The 27,196-nt window shown below is 40.6% G+C and overlaps 1 protein-coding gene across 2 annotated transcripts in view; it reads right to left on the bottom strand.

Moving 5' to 3' along the window:
* The window catches only part of SPECC1L (sperm antigen with calponin homology and coiled-coil domains 1 like), a 65,479-nt gene that overhangs the window by 31,779 nt on the left and 6,504 nt on the right, over positions 1–27,196 (bottom strand). The window contains exons 2-8 of one of the 2 annotated variants that reach the window (XM_063173370.1): positions 19,250–19,439; positions 13,829–13,991; positions 11,455–13,088; positions 9,754–9,961; positions 4,049–4,122; positions 2,787–2,962; positions 1,131–1,297 (exon numbers count right to left, since the gene is read on the bottom strand). In XM_063173370.1, the coding sequence (XP_063029440.1) occupies positions 1,131–1,297; positions 2,787–2,962; positions 4,049–4,122; positions 9,754–9,961; positions 11,455–13,088; positions 13,829–13,991; positions 19,250–19,402 (2,575 nt within the window). In that variant the 5' untranslated portion in view covers positions 19,403–19,439. Of the gene's footprint in view, positions 1–1,130; positions 1,298–2,786; positions 2,963–4,048; positions 4,123–9,753; positions 9,962–11,454; positions 13,089–13,828; positions 13,992–19,249; positions 19,440–27,196 lie in introns of those variants that run through there. The other variant, XM_063173371.1, reaches the window with a different exon arrangement.

The following is a 27,196-nucleotide window of genomic DNA, read 5'->3' on the forward strand; positions in this document are numbered from 1 at the left end:
GTAACATTTTTAGAAATGTATGAAAACAAAAAAATTCTAAATTGGTGAATCAGTGATCTGATGATTTAACAACATGATCAGACAGGAATGCTGAGGAAGAAGGCAGATATTAGCTTGAAATAGAAGATTCCAAAGAAGGGAGAGGGGATTTATCATTTAACTAAAGTAACTTGGGCAAGAAAGCACCTTCCTCCAGTGATACATTAAAAAAAAAACTTGCTAAATTAACAGTAGAAAAGTAAAAAACTGTAAATACCTGTGAAGAAATCAAGCAAGCATGGAAACGGAAGCCTTTAGAGAATGATTAAATAACAGAGATGATTTTGTATCTGAAACTTCCTGGTTCTAGGCAGTGGAAAGCAGCTTTGCTGTGCACAGTACTGGACTGGCTCTGCTAACTTAGTCTGCTTCAGACCAAGCATTTTTACATTAAACTTATGGTGACTTTGTTGGACATGAAAGTCAAAACCCAAAGACCCGGCAAGGGAAATACTTTAATCATCACAAGGTTTCATATGCAGCTAAAGGTGAAACCCAAGTGTTTCTCATTTCAGAATAATTACTTGGACTCCTTATTCTGATCACCTATGGAGAAGAGCACCACTTGCTGCCACAAACAGAATAATAGTAAAGTCCATTGCCTCAAGAGTGAGACTCCTTTCATTTTAGAAAATATCTCCTATATCTTTCAATAGGTGATATTGGCTGGATCTTACTTTTAACTGTCATCAGAGCTCTGAGTATAAGACATAAGTTATTAAAAGAAATAAACTCAGCTCTAGCTATTACATGGCTTTTAAAATGCTTAATTTGGAACATTAAGTTCACATTTTAATAATCAGGCTGAAATCAGCTGTGCTCCCAGCTATAATTATGTGTGTCATATGTGTTTATGTATTTCTAATATACAGGAGCACTGAATCAAAGCATCCAGCATATGAGTCACTGGCAATGCGACAGCAAAGAGAAAAATAAAGCCAAGACAAAAAAGGATGCTTGCACTGAAGTGCAGTGAGCAATCTGTGCTGCAGCCCAGTTTGGGTGGGTTTGGTTCAGCCAGGACAGGGTGAAGCAGTTTGCCTGCGAGCCAGGAGAGGAGCAGAGGCAGCCTGGGGCACTGCGGGACCCACCTTGGGAGGAGGCACTGTCGAAGGACTTGATGAGCGTTTTCACGGTGGGCGTGGGCTCCGAGGAGGTGGAGGATCGGCGGCTCAGGCCCATGCCTTGTCTCAGGGCTGCCAGATCTCTCTCTACAGCGTTCATGTAATTGTACACTCGGCCACGCTCTTCCTCCTGCCTGGAGTACACGTGCTGCTCATTTAGGGCATTCAAAACACATTTTAACATGCAAAGGCTTAAAAAAAATCGACACAAATTGAAGCTGAATGAAAATCTATGGTCCAAATGGGTCATTACATTAGCCTTTCTTTCCACTGTAATTCAGAAATGGGTTATCAACTCAAATTTTCACTGTAATTTCTTACTACTTGTAACAGAGCTCAGCATCTGGTAAAAAAAGTCTATCAAATCAATATTTGATATAAAGCTTAATTCCTACTCCTACTCAGACACATGGATGGAAAAAAATGAGACTTAAGGATTTCATCATTCTAAATGAAAATAATCATCTCAGAGGGGAGAATTTTTTTCCACCTGAATAAGTGGAATACAATTTAATACTAATGAGGTAAGAATATGTTCCTGGTGTACATTTTTAGGTAGCATTAGCTTTTCTCAAAGTTTCACAGCCTGTGAAAGGATCTCCTATCCTCCTAGATGCTGGGCTAAATGTAATGTGAATCTCACCAAATTCCCATCCATGCAGAAAAAAATTGTTTTATATATCCACATCACAAGCATCATTACTGTAAACCATATACAGATCTGACCCCTAGAGACAACGCAGTCAGGATTCAAATGGTGCTGTCCAAGATGTTCCTATTTGAGGACTTTATTACTTCTGAAAGACATATAACTCAGCTTCTAAATACCTGGAGCACCTAATTCAAACCACAATTTGGATTATTTTTGTTTTTATATAGAAAGCACCTCTAATTATCAGTGGAAAGAAAACAGAATAAGTAACATGCAGAACTAGATGAAGGTTTCTTCTCAGGTAAAACCCAGCTGTGTTTTTAACCACACCAAAAGCCTTGACTGCTAATAAAGAAATTATGTACCATTAATGATGGTACAGGAAAGCTAACACTGCTTGTTTTTCACACTATGGGAAGCCAAATAATTTAAAACCGTTAAAGTGGAAAAATCCTCCACTCCAACCTGGTTTTGTAAAACCCTGGGTGGGTTAAGTATACAGTATAAAGAAATAAATATTGCTGTTGTAAAATGCTGAAAGCTGTAGGGGGATAGAAGATAATAAAGATAGTGTAGAAAGTAAGGAGTTGCAGCTGGGTCAATTATCAAAGATTAGGAAAAGACTTTACCAGGTCTGTAAGCAATGAGAAGAAGAGTGCTATAACAGAGTGAGGTGGCTGGGTGAGAAGGGAACTGGAGTCAGTTGGCTGCTTTGTGAAGAAGAGAGAGTCAGTGCTCTGAGGAGATGCCCACGAGAAACACCAAGAAGGTGTAAAACTTTTGTGATAAGGAGACAACAGTGTGGAACCCCCGTGATACAATGATAACCGAAAGCAGCATAAAGCAGCTGAAATACAGATCCTCAGCGAGAGGATTTACAAACTTCTGGAGCCTCAATAAATAAGAAACTGGATTCCAAAGTGCCCTTTCCCTGCAGAAGAGAGCACCTATCCCTGTTGTAATTTGCATACTTGCGAGACTTGATCTCCTCCAGCTCCTTGGTGAGTTTCTCGTTCTTCTCCTGCGCCTCGTGCAATCGGCGCTTCAGGTCCCCGATCTCCTCCTGCGCCTCGGACTTGATGTCGTTGGCAATGACCACTGCAGTCTGCAGGTCTGCCTGGAACTGGCGCCATTCCGCCGACTCCTCCTGCAAACACCAAGGTGGAAGTTAAAAATAAAAGTTATCCTTATTATTCATTGTTGTGGTGTGCTGTGATGTCCCATTTTGGCCTTCCAGGTCATTTCCCCAGGTGTGCCTGTGCCTCTCTCCCTTCCCCCTTGCCCCCATGCTGAGTGAGTCCTGTCACTCAGGCTGAACATTCCAGCAAGGCGTGGTGTGGTTGGTCAAGTTCAAAGGATGCCCCTATGCCCAGAGGTCATTGGCCTGTCTGGGTGTCATCTTCCCCTGAGACCCTGCCCCTCTCACCTGGTTGGTGGCTCACCTGTCCCTCCCCTCCCCGTCCCGGAGCTTAAAAGGTGATCAGACCATGTGGTCAGTGTTCTGTTGGAGCAGTTGCTCACGTTCAGACCTCTGTAACCATGGAATAAACCTCTGGACATTAAACCCTCCAGCAGAATCCATCATTTTTCTCTTCACCATCGCCTGAAGCCATTCCTCCTGAGGTAAACGGGGTTCCTAACAAGCCTGGACTTGTTCAGTGCCCAGCTGCAACCACCAGCAAGCCAAGGTATCTCTGGGGTGATACACCGCAGTTGCTGCCTTTGGCCCAGCAGCGAGGGTCAGACTGGCCCAGGCACAATCTAACTGGTAATTTTGGGAGCCTTTTTCCAATAATTCATAGTCTTCCTATGCTGTTAAAGGAAATTATTTACAGGAACGACACAGGCACTCGTTCGGTGTTAGGCACAACCTAACTCATAAGATAGATTGAAGAGGTTTTGCTGGAAATAACTAGACTTTGGAAGTCAGGAATTTCTTTTCTGGAGACAAAACGTTCAAAGTGGAGGAGAAAAATATTTAATATTACACTCCACATTAAAATACATAGGAACATTTTCTCCTAAGCCCAACATCATATCTTTGTGACACTGAGAAATTTTTAACATTATTTAGTGTTTGTAGGTTAGTAAATATATTCCCGTGATGCCTGTCTTTCAGAAATAATTATTCTATTGGCATTGTATCTAATGATACTATCTTTTCACAATTTCATAAGCTGGTCTGAAGACATTCTAAGCTGACAATTTATTGACTTTTTTGGTTTTTACCTACCCGGAGTCTCCTGTGAAGATTCTTGATCTCTCTTTCCATGTCATGCTTTTGATCCTGAAGTTTTTTAACTGTATCTGGAAAAAAAGTTAAATTCCCTGTAAGACCTTAGTCAGGGATTTATTTACTTGAAAATGAATAACTGAAAAGACCTGCAAATGTTTTTGAAGATTTACTCAGACATGTTTATAACCAAAGACATCTGAAGAAACATAGCATGAGAGGGAATAATTTGCCAGAGGGTGTTAATAGGTACACACTCCTCTGTGACTGGTAAGGGCAGCAGCAAAAGCAAACTCACTTCTTATACAAATCCCAAATCACAATACTAAAATGACAAAGCAATAGCAAAGAGCAAGTAAACAAGGTAGGCAATTTAACATGAAAGGATCCTAAAAACATGAATGTCTGGGGGTTTCCCCTCCTCAAACATCAGCTGCAGCCACAGGAAGCCTTTTGATTCACAGTTTAATTCCTGCCACCAAGCAGCTGACACAACACTCACAGCCCTGCCTTCCACAGGGATAAAACTGAGCCCGTGTCCCCAAGAATCTGACATTCTTGTCTATCAAGCTACTGTTTGAGGTCAAAGCAAACTATATTTACAGCAAAAAGGCCAAACAGTCTGTGAGGTTGTGTTATGAGAGAGAGGGTCCCTAAATCTGTCAGCAGCCACACAGCAGGGTGCCCAGCCTGGCCAGCAGCAGAGTGTGGCGTCTGACAGACTGGCTACTGCAATTATTCTTCATTTGTGACTTTATTCAATACACAAGCACCATGTGATTGATTACTCCATTCTTAAAACCAAACAACTAATGAAGCAGCATAAATTTCTAATCAGTGTGTCACTTCACTGATCCTTGCATTCTAGGATGTTTTATTTCTGTAGCATTGTGTGACTGTAAAAATTGTTAAAATGATGGAGAAACTGACTAAATACTTTTTTTTGTTCAGGTTCATTATCCCAACAAGTATTTTTCCTGTATATTAGCAATGCTCTTTCCACAACATGACTGAAGGTGCCTAATACATTTAGGCTGTTCAATACACAAAACCTTCCTCAACAGCCCCAAGTACAGGGACTTTTAAAGTCACAGTAATTTCTTTACAAGAATTGTAAAAATGAAACCACAATAACCTTTCAAACTTGGAAAAGTTGGAACATAAAAAATAGGCAGATACTTCTGTATTTATCTCCTCCTTGTAAAACTGCCCATTTTAAGCTGCACCCAGCTGATCTTTAAGCTTTGAAGATAAGCCTACACAGGGTGGGCCACTCAAATCTCATGCTACCATGACACTTAAGCAAAGCCCTCCAATTTTTAGCTTGTCTCTTGACACACAATTTGTTTGAGCTAAATTCAGAACTAGGAGGCCAGCTTTAGGCCAAATTATAAAACTTGCTCCCCCCACCTTTTCCTTTAAATACATTTTGGAACAAATCAAGTCGATATTCATTTTCATTTTTAAAACAGTTCAAAGAAAAAATGTTTTTAAAAACAAAATTTGCAGTACTACTAAAAGCAAGCTATCTAAAAATAACCACAAACCAGAAACCACAAATGCACCCAGTTAAAGCTTGTGTAGTGCCATTGTTCTGAGCTCCTGTGAGTTATGAAACGCACCATTAAATTTTAGTGCATTTATGCTTTGAAGTAAAACACAATGGTCTGGATATTCTGCAGGTACATAAATAATACAGAGCAGTTTAGAGCAGTTGTTGGAAACAGTGCTCTCCCTCCTCCCCAGTCAACCAAGGAGACTAAAAATACCCCCCACCAAACTGCAACTGAATTTGAAATGCAGTGAGAAATTATGACTAATGAAAGTGATTTCACCTCTTCCACCAACAATAGCCTGAAAATTCAAGTAGTCAAAACAGGTAGAGGCTGCCATGTGGCACCTTTCCTTTCTGCATCCCTGCAAACTCCACATTCTTCTCTAACACACACAAACCCTTTCCACCTCCACTGCCTGGATTTTCAGTATGGTAAGACAGGTACTTCCACCTTTACCCAGTCTCATTCTTCAATGATCACAGACAACAAAGAAGATTGAGATAAAAGAAAAAGTAACTACATGTTAGGGTAAATGAAGAACAAGGAGACTCTTCTGATGAATGAACAGGATAATTAAAAATGGCAAATCAGCAAGCTTGTGTTTGACTGGAGGATGCAATTACATCTACATTTCAGAAAATTATATTGATTTAAGCCACAGTTTGACAAGGCCTTGCCTCTGCCTAAGAGGCAGAAAAAAAAAAGTTTATGGGACATGCAGATACAAATGGTAAAGAAAACCTTAACAGCTGGGGGTGGGAAGAAGAGTTTTGTAAGGCTACCAGAGAAAAGGTATCACAATGTTCTGTATCTGCAATTTTTACTAATTATAATATAACTGGCTGTTAGAATTTATCACGATGAAATAAAAATGAGTACTAACATTCAATTGTATAATTTCAATCGTTTCTGGGGAAAAAATATTAACAATATTCATGTGCAGTAGTTTCAGGAAAAATGACATGACAATTCCTGGGAAGGGACACTAAATTAAGTAATTCTGACACAGGCAGTTCCACAATGGACACTCTCACAGTTTTTGTACTGGTTTCACAGGCATGCCTTACACTGGGACAGCATTTTGGTTCTTTAGCACAGAAATGGCTATCCCAACACAACCACAAATACACAGAGTAGTGTAAGAACTACAGTTTCCTTCTGTGAGGAACAGGCACTGGGCACAAATACCAACGCTCAGGCAGTTTGTAGACCAATCTTGCTTTTGAGCTCAACGCGTCAGACAGTACATCTATACAGCAAGAAAGGTGACTTTTTAAGGGTCTGCCATTAGTCACAAAACTAAAAATGTTAAAAAAGGGCACAAAAAATGAACATCCTATTGACTTTTCCAGCACTTTGTTAGAAAAGGCCTAAATATGGTAAAGCAAACATTTCATTTCATAACTGCTGTCAAGATCCTTTTCAAATAAAATATAGCAGAATTAAAACTAACACTGTCAGCTCCATAAAAGAACTATTCATTGAACATTAAAAATATCCACCTTCTAGCTCACCTACACTTGTCCTAAAAATTTACTGACTTTTAGTTACAGACTAGGAGAACCTATGTGCACCTGTGCTAAGAGAACAAGCAATGATTATTTTTGTGCTTCAGAAGAAACCTTTGAGAAGTGGTAAGCTAACCTACAAATATACATTTTCTGCACATCAGGAGTCAAACTCTTCTGGAAAAAAATTCCCCAAAAACTCTTATTAACTGCTTGGGAAAATAACAGGTTTCTGTTTCCCACTTAGTTACTGCAGATGACTCATGTGACAGCTGGGCTACCTGAGTGCTGCAAGTTTTTGGGAGTCAGGAGTGAAACCCAGAGGGAACACGCCATCTAGTGCAGTGTCAGCCTTCCCCACTGTCCTTCCTGCCTTCCCCACTGACGTTTCAGCTCAGCACAGCATGGGGGATATTAAACACTGAATATTTTAGTATTTCTAAGATTTTTTTACATACAAGAGAATCATAGAATAGCCTCAGTTTGAATATCCTCTATCAGGATCATCGAGTCAATCACAATCCTGGCTCTGCACAGGTCACCCCAACAATCCCACCCTGTGCCTGAGAGCATTGTCCAAACACTCCTTGAGCTCTGCCAGCCTTGGGGTCATCCTGGGGATCCCGTTCCAGTGCCCAACCACCCTCAGGGTGAAGAACTTTCTGCTATCCTACCCAAACCTCCCCTGATTTAGCTGCAGCCATTTCCTCAAGTCCTGTCACCAGTCACAGAGCAGGGACTGAAGACCACAGTGAGGTCTCCCTGCAGTCTCCTCCAGGCTGAACAAACCAGGTGCCCTCAGCTGCTCCTCCCTAGGCTTCCCCTCCAGGCCCTTTAAGCACTGTGCTTAAAACTCCTCATGCCAGCAGTAAGAGCTCAGCTGCAGTGACTGCAACATCTGGATGCATGGCAGGAACATCCTGTGTGCTTTTCATCAATGCAACTTGCATCCTGCTGCACATATCAGAGAGATCCTTGTTTCTGCAGGCAGACATATTAACAGCTCCAATGTGACAGTTCAATACCCAGATTAATGTGAAAAATGTTCCATTGGAGGTTCCTTGTGGCTCTTCTTGGTGTTTGAAAAGCCCACAGTGAAGCATGCACTAAGTGCTTGGAGTGTTTCCCATTTCTACATTACTATTTGTGTTGATTAATCATTAAATGGAATGAACACTCACTCCCTCATCTATGAGGCACCTTTCTCCTAAGTGTTAAGTCTGTCTTTAGCAAAATTTTTAAATTATAATTTTCCATTTTGTATTTAGAATTCTATCTTTTAAATGTTGCATGCACTACCTCTAAGTCCCAGATTTTTCATGAAGTTTTCTGCTGTCAGTACTTAGAGACTTTCACGAAAAAACTCCTCTAAGAGGTTGAACTATGCACCCAAAATCAACAGAGTTTTCAAGTAGTCAGAAAAAAAGCACTTTTCAAAGTTTATAGAATTCCTCGTGTGCCATCCTCTCTTACTGCCACTAGATGCCACTCTCCTTCCAGCACAGAACAAAAACAACAGCTTGCTTCATCCTAAGGATCACGTCAGGACATTGGCTGGTCCACATGAATTTTCCAAGACCAATGAATAACAAAGACTTTTGCAATTTTTGTTGAGAATTTTTCCCCTGGCAGAGGTTTGCCTGCCCGAATTTTCACCAGTCGAAATTAAATATCTGAGAGCTGGTTTGTACTCACAAAGCAGAAGCATCTAAAAATCAGAGCTGCCTTGTAATGAGGTATTGCTAGGCAGATTCCCAAATATCTACTTGACTATAGTGCTGCTCCCTCCATGAGAGTATTTCAGTCAATGGACAAAACAAAACAAGTAGAAAACTGTTCAAACTTTTTGAGTTTTTGCTCAAAAATGACTGTCTTTTTGCACAGAAAGGGAAAAAAATTCAGAATAAAAACTTACAACTATTTTGTAAAGAGAAACAGTGATTGCCTTTCAAGATAAAAAAGGATTGCTTAGGGAAACAACTCTCACAGCCATGTCTGAAGATACTGAGCTTGAATAAACAATTTAGTTTGCTTAAGACACCAACTTTTCTTGATAGCAGAGCAATTAAAAACCCTTTCTATGAATATTTCCCTTGTTGTTAGAAGGAATCATGCTTTGGTTTTTTTTGCTATCTTGTTTCATCTTTGAATGACATGGAAGACTAACAGATATTTAAATCCTCTAAGCAGCACTGTGCAAATGCAGCTTGCCAGGGTAGAGTTGCCCGTGTTCTTAATTAGATGGTGACTAATTGCAGAATTCCAGCCCGTGGTAGGAATGTCTGAGCAGGTCTCCAAGATCAGAGAGGGAATAAGGCACAGAGAGCTAGACAGGTACACAGTAAACATGTTTTCTACCACATGTTTTCTACTTTGAAGAACAACCTGAAAACAGTATTAGCAGATTTCCCATTTGTTCTCTATTCATAGGTTTTATTCCCACACCAACTACTAAGTGGGTCTGGAAAAGCTAAGCCAACTTGATTTTTTTCTTCCCCTAGTGTGTAAGGATTCTGCAAAACCCAGTCTGACTTGAATTCAGACCTACAAAAGACAAGTGAAAATATTTTCAATATTCCAATGTTCTACTTGAGCTTTCCTTAAATTATCCTTTCTCTCAAGAGAAATGCATAATACTTACTCTCCAAATCAGATATGATGAGATTGTCATGAAGCTTCACAGCACGGTGCTGCTCCACTTCATCCTCCAGCTCAAAGATGGTTTCTTTCATGTCACTCCTCTCAGTCTCCTTTTCATCCAGCTCTGTCCGAAGCTTTTCTAGAGTCACATTGAGATCCTCAATTTGCTTCTTGGCTTCTTCTTGGAACACTCTGTATTCATCTTCAACCTAAGGAAGAATAAATCTCAGTTGCATATTAAACATACTTTTTGTTTTGTAACTACCACACTTACAATCTATTTCTGCAAAGAGAAAAATACAGGAGAAATTTAGGCCTTTGCCTATACATTGTTCTAGTGCAACTCTTTTCTGGGCCAAAGTTAAACTTTTTTATATTCCCAGGCTGGATAAATGAGCATTCCCAGCTACTCTCAGAGCAGTGCCCTGCATGCAAGTGAAGCAAGACCACCATTGTACCAAGGCTGAAGTTTCATGAGCAGCTGATCCAATTTTACATCCACCTGCCATGGAAAATGGACAAGGTGGAAGGGAAATGTTAAAACTCTTTACTTTTCCTTTCTCTTGCCAAGAGAGAAAAAGCCTGGGCTCTTGTGCATCAGTTTTAGTGCTTGCTGGACCTGTGTGATGAGTGATGTCCTTAAGCAAGTGTGACATTTGTGTGTGAGGTGTTTTAGTGAGCTGAAGCAGTTCTCAGAGGAGTCTGGCAAACAATTAATTAGAAAAAAAACCAAAATAGGGAAGGGAAGAAGTGGTTGACTTCTCTCATTCAGGAGCAGGGGAAGAGGCTTTTTTATCCTGCCTCACAAAAATGTAACATAAGTAACAGGCTGGGATCAGTGGCACAGGAACATTAACCCAACAGGGTTAAAATATAAATATATAAAAATATATATAACTTTATATATGTATGTATGTATGTATGTATGTATAGGGTGTCAGAAAAACAAGAGAAAAGAGAAAATAGGTTGTGGCTTAGGGTGAGCAATGCTGGCAGGCACCAAGTTTAACAGACAAAATACCCTGCCCTTAAGTCATCTGCTTCAGTGGTTTTTATTTTAATAGCACTCTCCAACTTTAATTATTAAAATCATCTTAGTATGTTTTTCACCTCAAATTAAGGTTGATTCTAACAGGCTTGTGAGCATGACTAACATGTTGTTTTGCAGCTAATAGATAGTTCATACATTAAATTTGGTATAAATTGTCTCTTCAGGAAGATATACCTTTAAATGCATACGTAAAGTTATTAAATAAATTGTGTGATTCCTGCTTTTACATTAAATTATGGTAAATACTTTTACTAGACATAGCTACTGCATAAATTAGAAATATTTGGGTCAAAACAGAACTGGGAATAAACATTTTGATCCAAAACCTAGTCAGCACATGAAGTCTTGCAGGTGTGCAATTTAAGCACTAAATTAGTAGAGTATCTTAAATACTGTTTAAGTTTGGACACTGAAGTAAGTTGTGGAGTTTAAAAAGTAACACTAGAGTCACCCTGTAGCTCAGTGTATCTATATAATTTTCTCAAATGCTGACTTCATTTTCATAACAAAAGTCAAGAGAAAGTACTCAGTCCTAACACTACTGCAATCCAATTAAGCTCATAATTAATCTTTTACTTCTGAAAGAACTACAGAGGCCAACAGGCCGTTGTGTGGTGGGATGTTAGGATGCAATGGCATTTTAGGCACTACCTTAGCAATGGCATCTTGCAGTCGATTGGCATCGTTACGGGTGTGTGCCAGCTCCTCCTGCAGACCACTGGCCAAGCTCTCTGCTTTCTCCTTATCCAGCCTGACACTCTCCAGCAGGTCTTGTATATCTGATTTATCTCCAGAGTTGTGTATGGAATACAGCTCGGCCACTCTCTGCTTTTCGTGCTCCAGCTGAGCTTTCAGCCTGTTCATCTCAATCTGGTCACTGGCTACCGTGGCTTTGTACTCCTCCAAGGTGGATGCCAGAGCCGTTTTGCTTTTCTGCTCTGACTCAATGATCCGTTCCATGTGGTGGTTCCTCTCTTTTAACGCCCCTATCATCTCTTGGGCCTCCTTGTTGTCTTGCTCTGCCATCTTCAGCGTGTTGCTCAGGTGCTGCTGGACGCCCAGCAGCTGCTCCCGCTCGAAGCGCGCGTTCTCCGCCAGCTCCATGTAGCGCTGCTCCAGCTCCATGTAGCGCCCGCTCTTCATGTCCTCATCAATCACGTAGGAGATGTGGTGCTCGTCCAGGAGGGAGCGGAAATACTCGATCTGACGGCTGAAGTGCTCCAGCTTGTCACTCTGCTGGCACAAGGACTCCATCAGGATTACCTTCTCCTCTCCAAGTCTTTCATTCTCGCTGTTCAGCTCTTGTGTTATTTGTTGCAGATCTGCAAGCTCTTGAAGCGTGGCTTGGAGCTCCTCAGCTGTACTGTGCTGGTTCTCTTCCATCTGATGTATCCGTTCTGTCAGACAGGCTACGGACACCTCACTTGCATTGCCACTGCTTCCCTTCCTAGACCTTTCTATGCTTGGTACTCCTTCAGATTCTGAGGATGATGGAGCATCTAAGGCATCATCGCTTGATGTCAGTGGCTGATAAACTTCACTGCACTCACTGTCTAAATTATCCATGGAATTACTGTGTTGGTTATCCATGAGAGTGTTTTCATCCTGACTTAACAAGTCTTCCATCGATCCAGGAGCAGACCCTTCCACTGAAGATGTCAGAGTGCCCCCACCATCGCTGTGGTTGCCAGCTGTAATCTCTGGACTCAAAGACTGATAGCCAAAGAGCTTTTCAGAGTTGTCCAGCCTTTGTTCCAAAGAAAAGCCCAAAGCATTTAGTCTGTCTTTTAGCATTCGATTCTCATTCTTCAGCTGGTTGAGCTCTTCTCTGATGGCAGTGTTTTGTTCCTGTAACTGGAGCAGTGTAGACTCTACATCAGTTGGCTGATGGACAACAATGGCTTCTTTCTCTTCAGATTTCTCATCCCCCTCAAGATGATCTTCGTTGAGTCCCAGCTGAGCACGCATGTCCCTCAATTCATTTCTCAGATGCAAGATCTCCACATCTTTAGTTTTTGCCAACGTCAGGAGATCATTCACCTTTGCTTCCAGCGCAGCTCTGTCGCTGATCTGATTGTCTGACTTGGACTTGCTCATGCGGACGTCGCAGTCGGCGTTGGCGCGGCTGCGGGAGCGCTTGGCCAGCCCCGCGTCGCCGGGGCCCTGCCCTGCCAGGGGCAGCTTCTTGCTCTGGCTCAGCCGGGAACGCTCCCGGATCCTCTCCCTGGAGGAGCTGGACTCTTTGTTTCCAGAGGAAGTGCTACGTTTAGCTGTGGAACTTGTACCTGTGTGTTGGTTGAAAGTTAGGAGATTAATTTAAAATATTGTATCTGTCACAGCAGGCTGCGTGCTTTGTATCAGCAACACAGTGGCTGATGTTCTGAAACACACATTTATTATGAGCACACAAGTTAAATACATTCCATAGAAAATATTGGAAGTAAGCATTAACCCAACATTCAGCGCTTTCTGTTTTCTCTATTTTCATCTTATTGCATAAAAATAAAGATAAATCATTACTCCTTTATTTCCAGATGGTTTACAGCTTTGCAAGCATTACTGAATCCAAAACACAGCAATGGAAGAAGGCAAGACCTATTTCAATCCATATCAATAACACACTAAATGATTTCATTTTTCTCAACAGTTTCTGAAAGCTCTCCTACTTAATTTCTGTAAAGCAATACAAAACGTCCAAAATGTTCATTGTAACAACTCATCTTAGAGATTTAGTGCTTCTGTCATGGATTTTTTACACAGACAATTTTAGAAAAACATCTATGATTCTCTGAATTAATTATATTATTTCATCTTATATAATAGTTGCATAGTCAGTACTGAAAAAACTAAAAGGAACACCCTCCAAAAAAGCAATTACATTATTAAAAACAGGAAAATAGTTTAGAAGGTGTTATTTGATCATGGTATTACTGAGCATTTCAGTAAGCAGCCTGGATCCTCACTACATTAAATGAAAATAAAAAGCCCCCAACTTCCACCTTTAAGAATCAATATATCCATTTACCTGCAATAGTTTTGGGTTTGTTTTCTAGAGTGTTCATGGTTGTCCCTGGAGCTGAAGGCGCTGTTGATGATACACAAGAGTTCTTCTTGGCCTTGACACCGTTGGTCATGGTCACTCCGCCGCCACCAGCCATCCCTGCTAAGAGGTCATCGTTACTCTTAGTCTGAAAGAAAGGGAAGAAGCAGCTTTAAAACAGCTGGCCCAGAACTCTGCACAGCCAACATTTCTACTGCTAAAGATTCCTTCAGCTTAAAAAGTACATATTTGACAGGTCATGTGTCTATGCAAGAATGCTGAAAAGTGTAAGTGTGCTGCACTGTGCAGAGTCAGTAAACTGAAATGGAACTTTAACTCCTCACATATGAGTGAATATTGAAACTGAGTCTTCTCTTTTCCCCCAGAAATTCTTAATCTTTCAGTAACAAGGAGAAAAATTTAAAAAAAAATCAATTAAAGCAGAGTAAAACATCATAGTGTAAAACTTCTCAATTTTGTCTAGAACGTTGCTTATGCATAAGAATGAAGGCAATTCTTAGATAATGAAACCACCAAATACCAGGAAGTTAGTACAATATCCTTCAATTGAGTATGATCAAGTATTTTCTGGTGGACAAATTCACAACAAAAAGCTCAAATCAAAGGAGAACAAAAATCAATCCAACATTAGCAAAATACAGTTTCTAGCTAGAAATACTGAGCTACAGACCACTAGAAACTAGGACAGAGGCAGGGGAAAAGCCACTCTCACCACATATCCTTGCCTTGCTCTCAAGCTCTTTTCTAGGGAATTTTAAGAGATGGGGTATCTGTTTGATGGACTTTTTGTCTAACCTCATATGATTGTTCCTGAAACTACTGTTGGCCACAAAGCTGCCTGGAATGTGACAAGGCAGCAAGCACAGGATTCCCAACAACCAGCCTCCCAAACAGAGAATACATCTTTCAGAATAAAGCAAAGTCTAGAAATACCAAACTCTTAAGCATTAATTGGCAGGCTTTATACTCTTTAAAATACATTTTTTGAAATGGTGAAAATCAAAATGTGCTCAACATTTTCCCCATTATATGAGGATAAAAAAAATTAAAAGGAAGCAGCTGTGCTAGCAGCATTCTTGAGCAACTGTATTATTCAGCTGGATAACACATTTGAACTCTCCTCCAACATCCCAGCTAAAGGTACTGCTGAGGAGTTAACCAGTTGTTTTCCATCATGTCTGCAAGTTTGTAACTTCCAGCTCCCACACACATCCATGTTAAAAACCATATTGCACACATTAAAATTCTATATATTTAGAATGAAGGTACATTTGCTTAATTAAAAAAATAGTTGCATGTCACTCTCTTCTCTAGAGTCTATTTTTGCAAATGCCAATTCCAGAACAGCTAGGAACACTGAGCACAGCACTGTGGAAATGGATGGGATCTGAGCCATTTACAGACAGCAGCTACAAAACAAAAGGGAGCTTTGGGAGGAGAACATATTTACTCTGCATGAACTGATAGAAATATAGAAAATTTACAGAGAGAAAAAACTATTTGTAAGGGTAAAATCCTCTAGGACAAGGATGTTTTTATTGAAATCATGTCAGAAATGGTGTAGCCTTCTGAGAAGGTTTATAAAAGGCTGGAAGAAAACACATCACTCCAAGGATCCAGTCTGATGTGCACCTAAAGCTGGCTTTTCTGCTATGGAAATGCCATTGCTGTTTGCTGTGCAAACAAAGCTCTTCCAAGGGCTCCTTCCTCCCAGGGCTCAGAGCAGCTCCCTGGTCTGCCATGTCACACAGCCATGCAAACAGGGACAGGCAATGGAAATACAAATAGGAAAGCAAAACTGTCAGAGGGCTACAAAAGCCATAAAGCCCACCCAACTCATGGGTGAGGATGGGCTGAGCACAAACTACTGATGAACAACAATCCTGGTTTGCCTGTGATTAGATTTTGTATCTAATTGAAGCTCATTTTGTGGGCATGGGGGCACAGGGGGAGGGAAACAACCCCGTGCAACTATTGCCTAAACCCAGGTATCACAAAAAGGCACTGAACTGATTTTCTGTTTGCTGCTGGATCTGCCCACCCTCCTGCAAACGTGATGGTTCAAACAGACTATGAGCTGTCAGCATCTTTACCCTGCTGAAAGACTGGGGAAATGAGATTAAACTTTCAGACACTAACAGTACAAGTACATGTTATCAAGCCAAATAGGTCAAGATGTGACTCAGCTTGAAGAAGAAACTCAAAGTGAACTACACAGGTTCAGACATTACTCATCTGCAGTCCTTGCTGAACAAAGGAATTTAAGACAGCCATTCTTCTTCTGACTTACCCATAAACTATTTCTGGTCTAGGTTGGAAGGCACTGCCTCCTCTGCAGCCAATTAGTAAACAGCTTCTCAAAGCTGTAACATTATACTCTTGGCAAAGAAAACTATTTAGCAAAGCTTTGGAAAAATTACAAACCAGCAGCTCTCTTCTTAATGTTCCACAATGGCAACCATTCAGAACCTTTAAAATCAAAGTATTTTTGTAGCATATCTTTTTAATTGAAGTAAAAGCAATGCTGCATATTTATTAAACAACTTTTCCCATTTACTAAGAACTGTGCCATCCTGCTTAGCATAAAAACTCCTACATTAAAATATGAAAAATTAGAAACTCTCATAATTAGAAATGCTCATCCAGACCTATTTTGCTTTTCTGTATTAAAAAACCACTTTATAATTATACAATTCATATTCTGTTTTCCTCTCACCACTTTCTTTCAGTGCAACGAAACTTGAATAATGACCTATACAATTCATTTCATCTCAGTTTCTCAACAGGTATATCCCATTTACTGCATCTCATTCAAATCCCTTTATATATATCTATAATTATTCCTGCCTAAGATTTTCTTTGATGGTTGTTGTTGCTGCATTTGAGTTTTTCAAACATCAAACTTCACAACAATCTGTAATTAAGTGACTGCATTTTGCAAACAGAATAGAAGCCTAGACACATGAATACTGAAAACACACTCTAATTTTTAATATTCAAATATTGGTCTCCAAGTCCTGGCTTTTCAGGGACACTGGATTTTGCAATTTGTCTGAAGTACAGCTGCTGTCTAATTACAGCTGGGAATGGTAGCAGGATCACAAGCTCATTAGCTGAAGAAGTCAAAAAATAATGATCTTAAAAATAAGAATATATTATTTGTAGAGTATTTTTTTTTTTTAATTACAAATTAAAAGTGGCTGGCAGTTAAATTTCTGTACTAATAAAGTGTGTGGGGTGCTGAACATTTACCCAAGTGCTGGGCAAAGTGGGAGACAAAAACTGCAGAGAAGGAACCAACCAAGGGCATTGGGAACCAGACCCTGGGACAGGCTCAGCTCTGCCCAAGGGTGGGCCCAAGTTTCTTCCTGTGCTCATTGTCCATACATTTGAAAACTCCACAAGAAAGGACAAATGTATGGAACAATGCAGTTAAAGAAGCCCACCCAAAGCTGAATGTTGGCCTGTAGTTGTATCATAAAGGGGATGCTATAATTACACAATAATGTTCTGTTCTGCAACATTATTACTGACTGAACCAAGACTGCTGTAGTACTGTATTTCTAATCTTTAATAGGAGCCTTTCACTCAATATCCACCTCAAAGGACTGAATAAATTAGTAAGCACTGCAATAAAGTTATTTAAGGCCAGCTTTTATTTTTGTCAAAGAATATGAAATTTTAATTTAATAACACACAGCAATTCATCAACTCTAAGAGAATATCCTACAGCCTCTATGAGGAAAACAATATGCCAAATGTTTCATCAACAATATCAAATACAAAATCATATTTAAAAACGTATTTTTAAAAATGCAACTTCTATTGATACTTCTTTCAAGCCAGAAATTATGTGATTTGTCAGTACCAGTAAATAAAAAGCCCCACAAACAACTTTGTTATATAAGTACAGAACACTCAAAGAAGATTCATCACTATCATTAAGTCACACAGCTGGCACAACAGCACCATAACAAGTAAAAGACATCCAAGTGTGTGAGTAAGCCTGGTTGAACATAAACCTGAGATAAGCCCCAGTAATCAAAAGAAAATTTTCATTGTGCCTAAACTCATAAATTGTCATGAATTCCAATCCCACACCAAAACATAGCCAGAAGTGTTACTAATATAAGTAAAACTGTGAAAGCATACTGGGTCAAATCTGTTCAGTGTCACATCATCCTCCTCCTTTATCTCCCTGAGAGGAATGACATCAGAAACTTGATAAGTGAACTACAAAGGGCTTTAGTTGCTTTGAGAGGTTTCTAGAAATACAAAGTATGTAATGTCAACAAGCATCAAAAGATTATTTAAAGCTAAGAAAACTGCAAGATGCATTGGGTGATGGAAGAAAGGAGGGGCACTGGGAGAAAACCTCCCTGAAACTTGGCTTGCAAGTTCATCAGCAAAAGTATTAACCATTCTTCCATAGAGGAAAAGGAAGAAGAGAAAGGGAACACAGCTTCTGACTTCTGAATCCTGCAGGGCTCTGACAGAGAGACCTCAATTCCTACACTTCTTTAATTCTGGATCTTTATTTGCCAGTTGCTCCAATGGCCTTTGTGGCTCCCTGTGGGTCAGTGACAGTGGCTCAGGCCCTGCTCCTTGCCCTGTTCCTCTGTTGCAGGGCAGCACAGCACAGCACTGCACCCTGGGTGCAGAGAGCAGCAGGAGCTGCATCCAGCCACGTCTCCATGCCAGGAAAAGGAGCAGAGCAGGAGCAGGCAGGCTCATTCCATCCATCCAGCCCAGATGTGGCTGTTCCCAGGTGAAAACTCCTCAGTGTGTCTGACTGTTTGTTGGAAGCCATTTGCTCCTCCATACACTGCCCTGTTTTCCTACTGTAAGAGAAAACCTCCACCTTTGAACTTGTTCTGGGAGCAAGAATCAACTTGCGAAAATTCAGCTCAAGCAGTACTTGAACACAAAGCAAAGGCCAAAACAGCCAGAAGAACTCAGCTGCACTGACCCAACTCAGATCACTGATATATAAAGAAGTTCTCATGTTAGATACTTCATTAGTTCTTTTTTCAGAATTAGTAAATAACTCCTATCAAATCCTATTAGTCACTGACACCATCCAAGCATAACAGCAAACAAATAACATTGGTCAGAGCACAACTTCCCCTCTGCTCCTCCTGCACAGCAGCCAAGGGCTGCACAGCACTCTGCTCTCCATCTCCTGCTGCAGAATGAAAGTTCAGCATGAATGACACACCAGATCCTGTCACCCTGCCCAGCCCTCTGGAACACCCACATTCCCTCCAGCTACCCATGCAAACCTCCAGTCTAAGCTGCATTAAAGACAAGCCTGGAAATTCTACCCTTTCTAAAGCTTTATTTAAAAAAAAATACAAATAATCAGAATGTTCTACTGGTTATTACCTTCAAAAGAGATGCTGATGTCCCAGTTTTGGAGAGTTTTGTTACTGCAGACACTGAGGAGCCGTTTTCTGGTTTGGCTTTTTCACTTGTTTGAGCTTTATTTACTCCAGGCACTTTGGGCACTGAGCCAACACTCCTGCTTGCTTTCTTCATTCTGGGCTGTCTGTTTATGATGCATTTACAAACAAATCTACAAACAGAAAGAAAGAGACTTTAAACATAAAATACAGATGAAAAGCAATGTCTTTTTTTATAATGTTCTATTTAAGACCAGACATCCAGAAGAGCAGCAAAGACCACAAATTAGAGCCAAACAAAATGCATGTGACTGACCAATGGTTTTTGCCTTTTTTTTAAGGAGATTTTGGCTAAGGACTAAGCTCCACTCCAAATTATAATAATTTCTTTTTTTTAAGTTCTTGTTCCACAAATGGCATTGAACTGAGGATATTTTCTAAGTGACCCATGTAGCTGAGCTCACTCGTTAGCCAGCAAAAGAAAGGCTTAGTAGGGAGCAATGTCCTTTATTCCTGACTGTGGGAAGGAAAACACTGTGGGAGTACTCAGGCAACAGCTTAACTACCAACAACACTGGATCTGAGAGAAGATTACCAGTTCAGTGAAACAGCAGTCGTGGAGAAAAAATTACTGTACAAAAAATCCAAACAAGTTGAAAAATTCAGGTTCCCTCCAGCCAGTTATTAAAAATCACAATAATAAACACAAGGAACTTTACAAATTTAACATGAGTGGTGTGATTCTGAGGATTACCTGCAGGAAGGAGCCAGAAGCAGCTCCCTGGGCTCCATGGCCTGCAGTGGGGACACTCCTGCAGCCTGGCCCTGCTGTCTCTGAACTGCCAGCACTGCCATTCCACCCACAGGCACTGATCAACACCCAGAAAACAAAGCTGGCTTTGTCCAAACCGGGAGCAGCCACAGCAGAAAACTGCAGGTATTACAGCAACAGCAGCTGATTCCAAGGAAGCACAGACTGACAGGAGAGCAGCCACAGGAAGAACCTGAAGCAGGGGCTACCAGAAAGACCAGACACAGCAGGATCTTCTCCTCCTGCAAGAGGGAGAGCTGGCAGCTGTTTTCCTCATCACCCTGAGTCAGATGTCATGGGATGCAAGATTAAAAGGACAACATCCCCACTCCACTTTCAGTCTGAGGGATTCCAGGTGGAAGTGAGTGATCAGGTTTATGTCAGCCCAGCATCTCACAGCTGACTGGAAATATGTTCAGTCATTTCCATCTCTTAAAAACTGAAGCATTTCAAAGGCACAAAAAGCAGACTGATGGCTGTGTGCATGAGACATCTGACATAACACAGTGGTCAGAAGTACTAAATAATTTCAGCTAACAAAATTAACACCGTACCTTTACACACACTCCTTCCTTCTGAGCACCACCTCAGCTGCACACAAGTACATTTCAATTCTGACTTTGATCAAAGTCAGTAAAACTGCAGGAGTTTTGCCTCCTCAGATCCCTAAGCACTGTTAACAGAAGCAACAGGAAGCTTCATCTTAAAACACTGAGAAAATTTGTTTATAGCCTCCAGATTCCTTTAGTTCTGAAAGCTGCCCTGAACAGACACAGAGAACTTTGTTTGCTGTTGCAGTTTCATCATCACAATGTCAAAAATGCACCAGTCCTGCCATATAGCCACAAGTAATCAGAACACTTTCACAGAAGACTAAATAACTGAGAGATAATTTGAAATGAGAGGGTCCTTAGAAAACCAGAACCCAAACCAGAAAAGCCCCATGAAGGCAATATGTTTGTTATACACAACTAATATTAAGTGGCACAACTGCCTACTAGATTCCAGAAGCAGATGGTAACACTGGCTACCATCTAAGTCACCACACTTCTATTTCTTGCCTTTTTCATGTTTATGAGTCACTTACTTGTGCTTTTGATCTTATTCGACTGAAAACTAAAACTGAAAAATACTAAAGAGGATAGAGTTCTTTAGTAGAACTGGCATCTTTACCATTGAGTGGTTATTTCTGATGTTTTACAGACATAAATAAATTGCACACTTGAGGAATAACCAAATGAATTTTCACGGTTTCTAGTGAAGCTGACTGCATTTTAAAAATCATCCCAAAGAAAAACTACACAGTTGTGATAAATCAGTCAGTCAGAACCATCCCTTTTTGATGGTCAGAGCTCCCAGGAGGGTTGGGTCCCTGGCAATGCCATGACTGTGCCACCCTTGCCTGGCAATGCAGATCAAGCAGGGGCCCTGGCTGGCATGGGGACAGCCAGCACTGCTTGCAGTGCACATTTCCACGCCTGCAGAGCACAGTCAGCAGCCCTGCCACACCTTGCACAGCCAGACACAGCACACACGAGTTTGCATGCACAGTAAACACAGTTGGATCTGTTTACCACAGCAAGGAAGAACAACATAACCCACTGGGTGATGGCCTCAGAGAGATGCAGGCTAACACTGCCTTTTACAGAACAAACCATTTCTACTGGAATCAAGATATCTCAGGGGGCAGCAGTGACAAGACTCCGTGAACTCAAATGTTTCACTGTCACTATAGGGCACAACATGAGCACACACACCACTGCTCTCAAGGGGAAGAAAAGGGGAGTTTATTTTCTGATTCTAACATTTAGAGTTTTCTAAAAGAGACAGTGGATTGGAGGGTGACAGTGCCACCTCTCCAATGACACTGGACAACTTAAGAGTCTACCAAATTTCTTCTATAAAGAATGTAAAACACTAAATTATTTACAGAAAGTGTGTGAAAAAGTTTACTGCAAAAATGTAAACATCAGAAGGCTTAAAAAACCTTAAAAAATCAAAGTAGCATTTTTTATCCATGAGAAGTGTTCCTGAAAACATGCCACAGTGTTTGCTTCAGGAACAGCGACTGCAAAGCAGTGATGGAAGAAAGCAAAACTCAGCAATGTCAGCTAAGTATAAATCCTCATGTTTCATCACAGCATTACTTTAAAATATCCAGAAATTTGACACTCAAGACCAGTATTTTTGATTCACTGAAACTCAAAGTTAGAACCACATTTCCAGAAATAAAAGATTTAAAGATACACAGAGGACAAGAAGGCTTAGAGACCACTGTTCCTGTTTTAACTCCACAGAAACAAAGCCTTAGTAGTTAATTCCTAATGAAAGAAGTTTACACCATTAGAGTTTAAAAACTGAGAAAAATATACAAATGGGTGACACAAAACAAGAACAAGACATCAATTTGCATTACAGGTTCTAAAAGCAGCTGCTTACTAAGAGCCCTAAAGTGAATTTATGGCCTCTGTGCCAATTTCTCCCCTCCTGCCTTCTCCAGGAAGGAAAAAGAAGATGGGGTTTCAGCACTGAATACAGGAGACATTAATATTGTGTGACTGGAAGCAGAAAAGGCCCTGCTTCACCCAGTTCCTCAAAAGGCAGATATGGCAGATAAAACTACTTTTGTAGTAGTTGTTTCTGAAGAACACAACCACATTCCTTAGGAAGAAAGAGTATTAAGAATCAGCAATAATCTTGTCTCTGCCCAACAAGAAAATTTAACAATAAATTTTAAAATAAGAAATAAAACTCTCTCCAACCAAAGGAAGCTTTCTGAAGAGTAACGTACAGCATTAACAATTCAAACGAGAACAAAAAATATTATTTCACTATTGTTTTAAAAAGAAAATATTGCATATAAAACTGTATTTTATCTTTTGCCCTAGGGAGAAAGAAAGAATTACTGAAGACTTCCTTTCCCTTTATACACACTTCCTTCTCAAAAAAAAAAAGGAAAAAAAGGCACTGCTAAAGAAAATAGTCATCAACAGGCAGAAGACGTTAGTGGAAAACATTTGATTAATGATAGCACAAACAGTATCAATTAATCAAAATGGAAAAAAGCCAAAACAACCAAAGTATCAGATAGAAGGACTGCATTCCTGAAGTGCACTGTAAGTGCTCCCTCTAACCTGTATCCCTTCCCAGGCGTCTCTCTCTCCACAGCACACATAGTCCAGCACACAGCAAGCTCAGGAGGGCTCTCCCTGCTGCTGTGGAACCAGCCTGGCCTTTATAGCAGCTGCACACACAACTGCATAAATAATAATTCCCAACTGCTCTGCCCAATAGCATGGCTCTGCTGCTGCCTGCAAGCTGATACGATGCACGCAGGCAGCCAACATGCAATGCTCTCAGCATTACACTTCACAGCCCTGAGCAGGGCAGGGAGGGGATGATTCCTCACTGTGATTATTTTAATCTCATCCTTAATTTAATCTGCTTGTTTATGCTAATATTGTTGTCACAAAAGTAAAGAGTAGTAGTTACAGGAGTACAGAATATAGTTTCCTGTGCCTGGAAGACAATAGAGGGTTGAGCAACAAAAGTGTTTTTGAGAGGCATCAAGCAACACTACCTACTAAAAATAGTGAATTATTAAGAAAATTATAAATTATCTTAGAATTATCTTTTAAGGGAAAATAAAAGAAGAAAGCAATCCCTCAAATGTGAGGCTACTGAGCACTTTTGGAAAATCAAATACCCAAGTTACAGAAGAAATTGCTCACATCTAAGAGCAACAGAGTCAGTACACTTTCACTCTGTATGTGTGCAAATTCTTTGGTTTTGATATATTCAGGCTGACAACTTTGCCCAAATAATTAGGGAATGACGTTTTCAGGTCACTTATACAGTCCCAAAAGGCAGAAAAGCAAAGAGATTATAAAATACAGCCTCATCAACCCCCTGTAAAACACAGACACAGAACTTTCCCGAGTCTCTGCAGACAAGACAGCACAGACAGCATTTCATATCTGGAATATGAAATAAGTTATCTAGAAAGAGACACAGGTCTCCACATCTATAATTTCAGCCTGCAAGCTGTACAAGCACTCTACAACAATGTCTCTTGCTCAATAATTCCAAAAACATGATATATAAGCCACTGGATTCCAGCAGCCCAGAGCAAATAGTGCATTTCTTTTATTGCTTAAGATCAAGACATCAGTTTTAGTGACTTGCAAGTTTGCTGATGCTAGTGGGTAATTTAAGATACCAAGGATAACAGAGAGTCCATGGAATCACAAAAACCCTTATGAGACTAAGTGGACAATAAAAACAGCAAACAAAATTAAATAGAGGTAAACACAAACACATCTATCTCTCACAGGAAAGCAACCTCAGCTTCAAATATAAATGTGCTCTCAGTGTGTCATTACTGCTCAGCAAAACTCCAGCATTCTGATTCACAGCTTCATTAAACCATCAGTGCAGTGTGTGAAATAGGAAAAGGAAAAAAGCAAAGCAATTCCAAAAATTATTAAAGAAAGGAATAGAGAATGGACCATAAAACACAAATATCACACTCAATAAATCAATTTTTCGCCCATCTACCAACCCTTTATTGCTATGTGCAGTTCTTCTCTCAACCTCAAAAAAAAAATTCTTACAGATCTTAAAATGATCAAGCAAGAGGCAAAAATAAGATCAAAGGTATATAATAGCTCCCATGAGATATCTCACAGGGATCATGACAAAAGCCTATCAAATCTGGAATGGCATCAAGAAGGCAGGCTGGGAGTGGCTGTTAAACATCTCTTCCAGTAAAAAAGTATAACTACTAACCAGCAAATTAATTTAGAGCCAGATTATAAGTTTAAAAAAAAAAAGTGAGCTGTATGTTTAATGTATGTTGTGTGAGGAGATGGGGAGACTGGCCATGCACAAGGCACAGAAATTTCCTGATGGCTGTTCAACATCTGAGCACAAAGGGCTCAGAAACCCCCCTGAGCCAAAACTAATTACAAGCTGGGAGAGCAGTCAGGGTAGGAGGGAAGATTTTGGGTTTGGGTTTTTTCCTGAGGCATCTGCCCCCAGCTGCAGGTGGGCTGGAGCTCCAGGTGGGCAGATCCCTGTGCCAGCATGGGCAGGGCCTGCTCTGCTCCTGTGCTGAGGGGAAAACGCACAACTGGGGGGAAAATACACAACTGGGGGGAAAATAATGCACAACTGGGAGGAAAATAATGCACAACTGGGAGGAAAATAATGCACAACTGGGAGGAAAATAATGCACAACTGGGGGGAAAATAATGCACAACTGGGGGGAAAATAATGCACAACTGGGGGGAAAATAATGCACAACTGGGGGGAAAATAATGCACAACTGGGGGGAAAATAATGCACAACTGGGGGGAAAATAATGCACAACTGGGAGGAAAATAATGCACAACTGGGAGGAAAATAATGCACAACTGGGAGGAAAATAATGCACAACTGGGAGGAAAATAATGCACAACTGGGAGGAAAATAATGCACAACTGTGCACTGCACTGCAATACAGACAGAGCACACAGGGCTGCAGGGAGTCTTTTAGAGAGAAAAGACTTTTCTACTACTTTCTGTCTTAAAAATTCTGAACACCCTTTACCAGTTTTCCATTACAAGTTGTGGAATTAAAAAAATAGGAATTCTGCATTTAAGTTATGCTATCCATCCACTGTTTTTAAGCTGCGTTTGCTATTGCTACTTCTCTTTCAAACAGAAGGGAGGAAAGAGAAGAGCTTTGGGCAAGAATTGGCTGTTGCACACCTCAATTCCTCTACTCCTTCTTTGGAGAAAACTTCAGAGCTGTAGCTGCTGCAAGCAATGTGGAACCGTTGCAATACTTAACATTCCAGACAAGTGACAGGAACATTTACAGAACTCCTGAACTCACAAACTGTGCTCTAAAGGCCTTTTCATAACAAAATTAAATTATGTAGCCTTGTTTTCAAGCTCCTATTTCAAACAACTGCTATTTCAACCCACTGCCAAGGAAAGAAAAAACAACTGTTCATCAGCTAGCATGGAGAAACTACAGGGAAGGGCAACACTGCCCACGACTTGGTATCAGCAAGAGATTCTACACTGATGGCAGCTTCAGAAGACTTTTTTAATTAAAAAACTTTGAGAAACAGAATAACAGACCAGGTAAATCCATATCTAACTGGTATCCATCATTAAAATGATTACAAAACATTCTATGTCAATCCATTAACTACAGCTGCTCACAGTGCAGATCAAAACACCAGCCACATCTCTATAAAGTAGGGTTTGTTTCCTTGGTGTTGAAAATACAGGTAATTTAGTTACACTGCCATTTTTCACTACTTTTGGTAAATTTCACAGTTTCATCCCAATGTTAAGCCACACATTAAGAGAGGCAGCACATACCTATTTCCTGGGTAGCAATTGCACTTCTATGTCAGATTTTACAGGCTTGAGCAAGCAGCAGACATGTCAGCCTTCCCTGTAAAACCCTTGGGTTAGTTGTCTGATGAAACAGAGCTAACTCCTACAGTGACACTTGCTTTCCAGGAAAATAAAAAAATTAACACACAGACTTTCCCAGCCAGAGGACTGGCCAGCTTTAAGCATAAACCCCAGTAATCTAAAAAGTGATACTTGATCAGTTAACTCCATTAATTGGAAGTGCTCTTACCTGTTATTCCAAGTAGGGTCTAAAGCAAGTGTTACTCCAAAAATCAACAACCTTCCAGTTCCAAAGGTGTATTTAGTGTCCTATAACCTTAAGCATATACTGTATTGCTCACACAACAACCAAAGTCCACTGGTAGAATGCTTGCAGTGTTAATTGCTGTGATTCCTCCAGCCACGAGTCCTACTGACAAACTCATACGTGGAAATTCCCCTGGCACTGCCTGGCAGCACTTCCAAAACCAGCCCTGGCAATTTTAGAACCAGGGGAGTTGGTAGAACAGCACAACAAAAGGTGCAGGACCGACACTACAGCTTCCTTCCCTTTCAAAGTCACTGGCTCAGCACACAACATTTCACTGCCATGTTCTCTCTGCCTCTGCCCTGAGCAGGTGGCCAGTGGTGACCTCCTCCTTCCCTTTGGTGCACTGTAAATGTTGTCAGCTGAACTCAGGTAGCAGCAGCTGCAGCAAAGGTTTC

This window comes from Melospiza melodia, chromosome 20 (assembly GCF_035770615.1).
Source record: "Melospiza melodia melodia isolate bMelMel2 chromosome 20, bMelMel2.pri, whole genome shotgun sequence".
NCBI lineage: Eukaryota > Metazoa > Chordata > Aves > Passeriformes > Passerellidae > Melospiza > Melospiza melodia.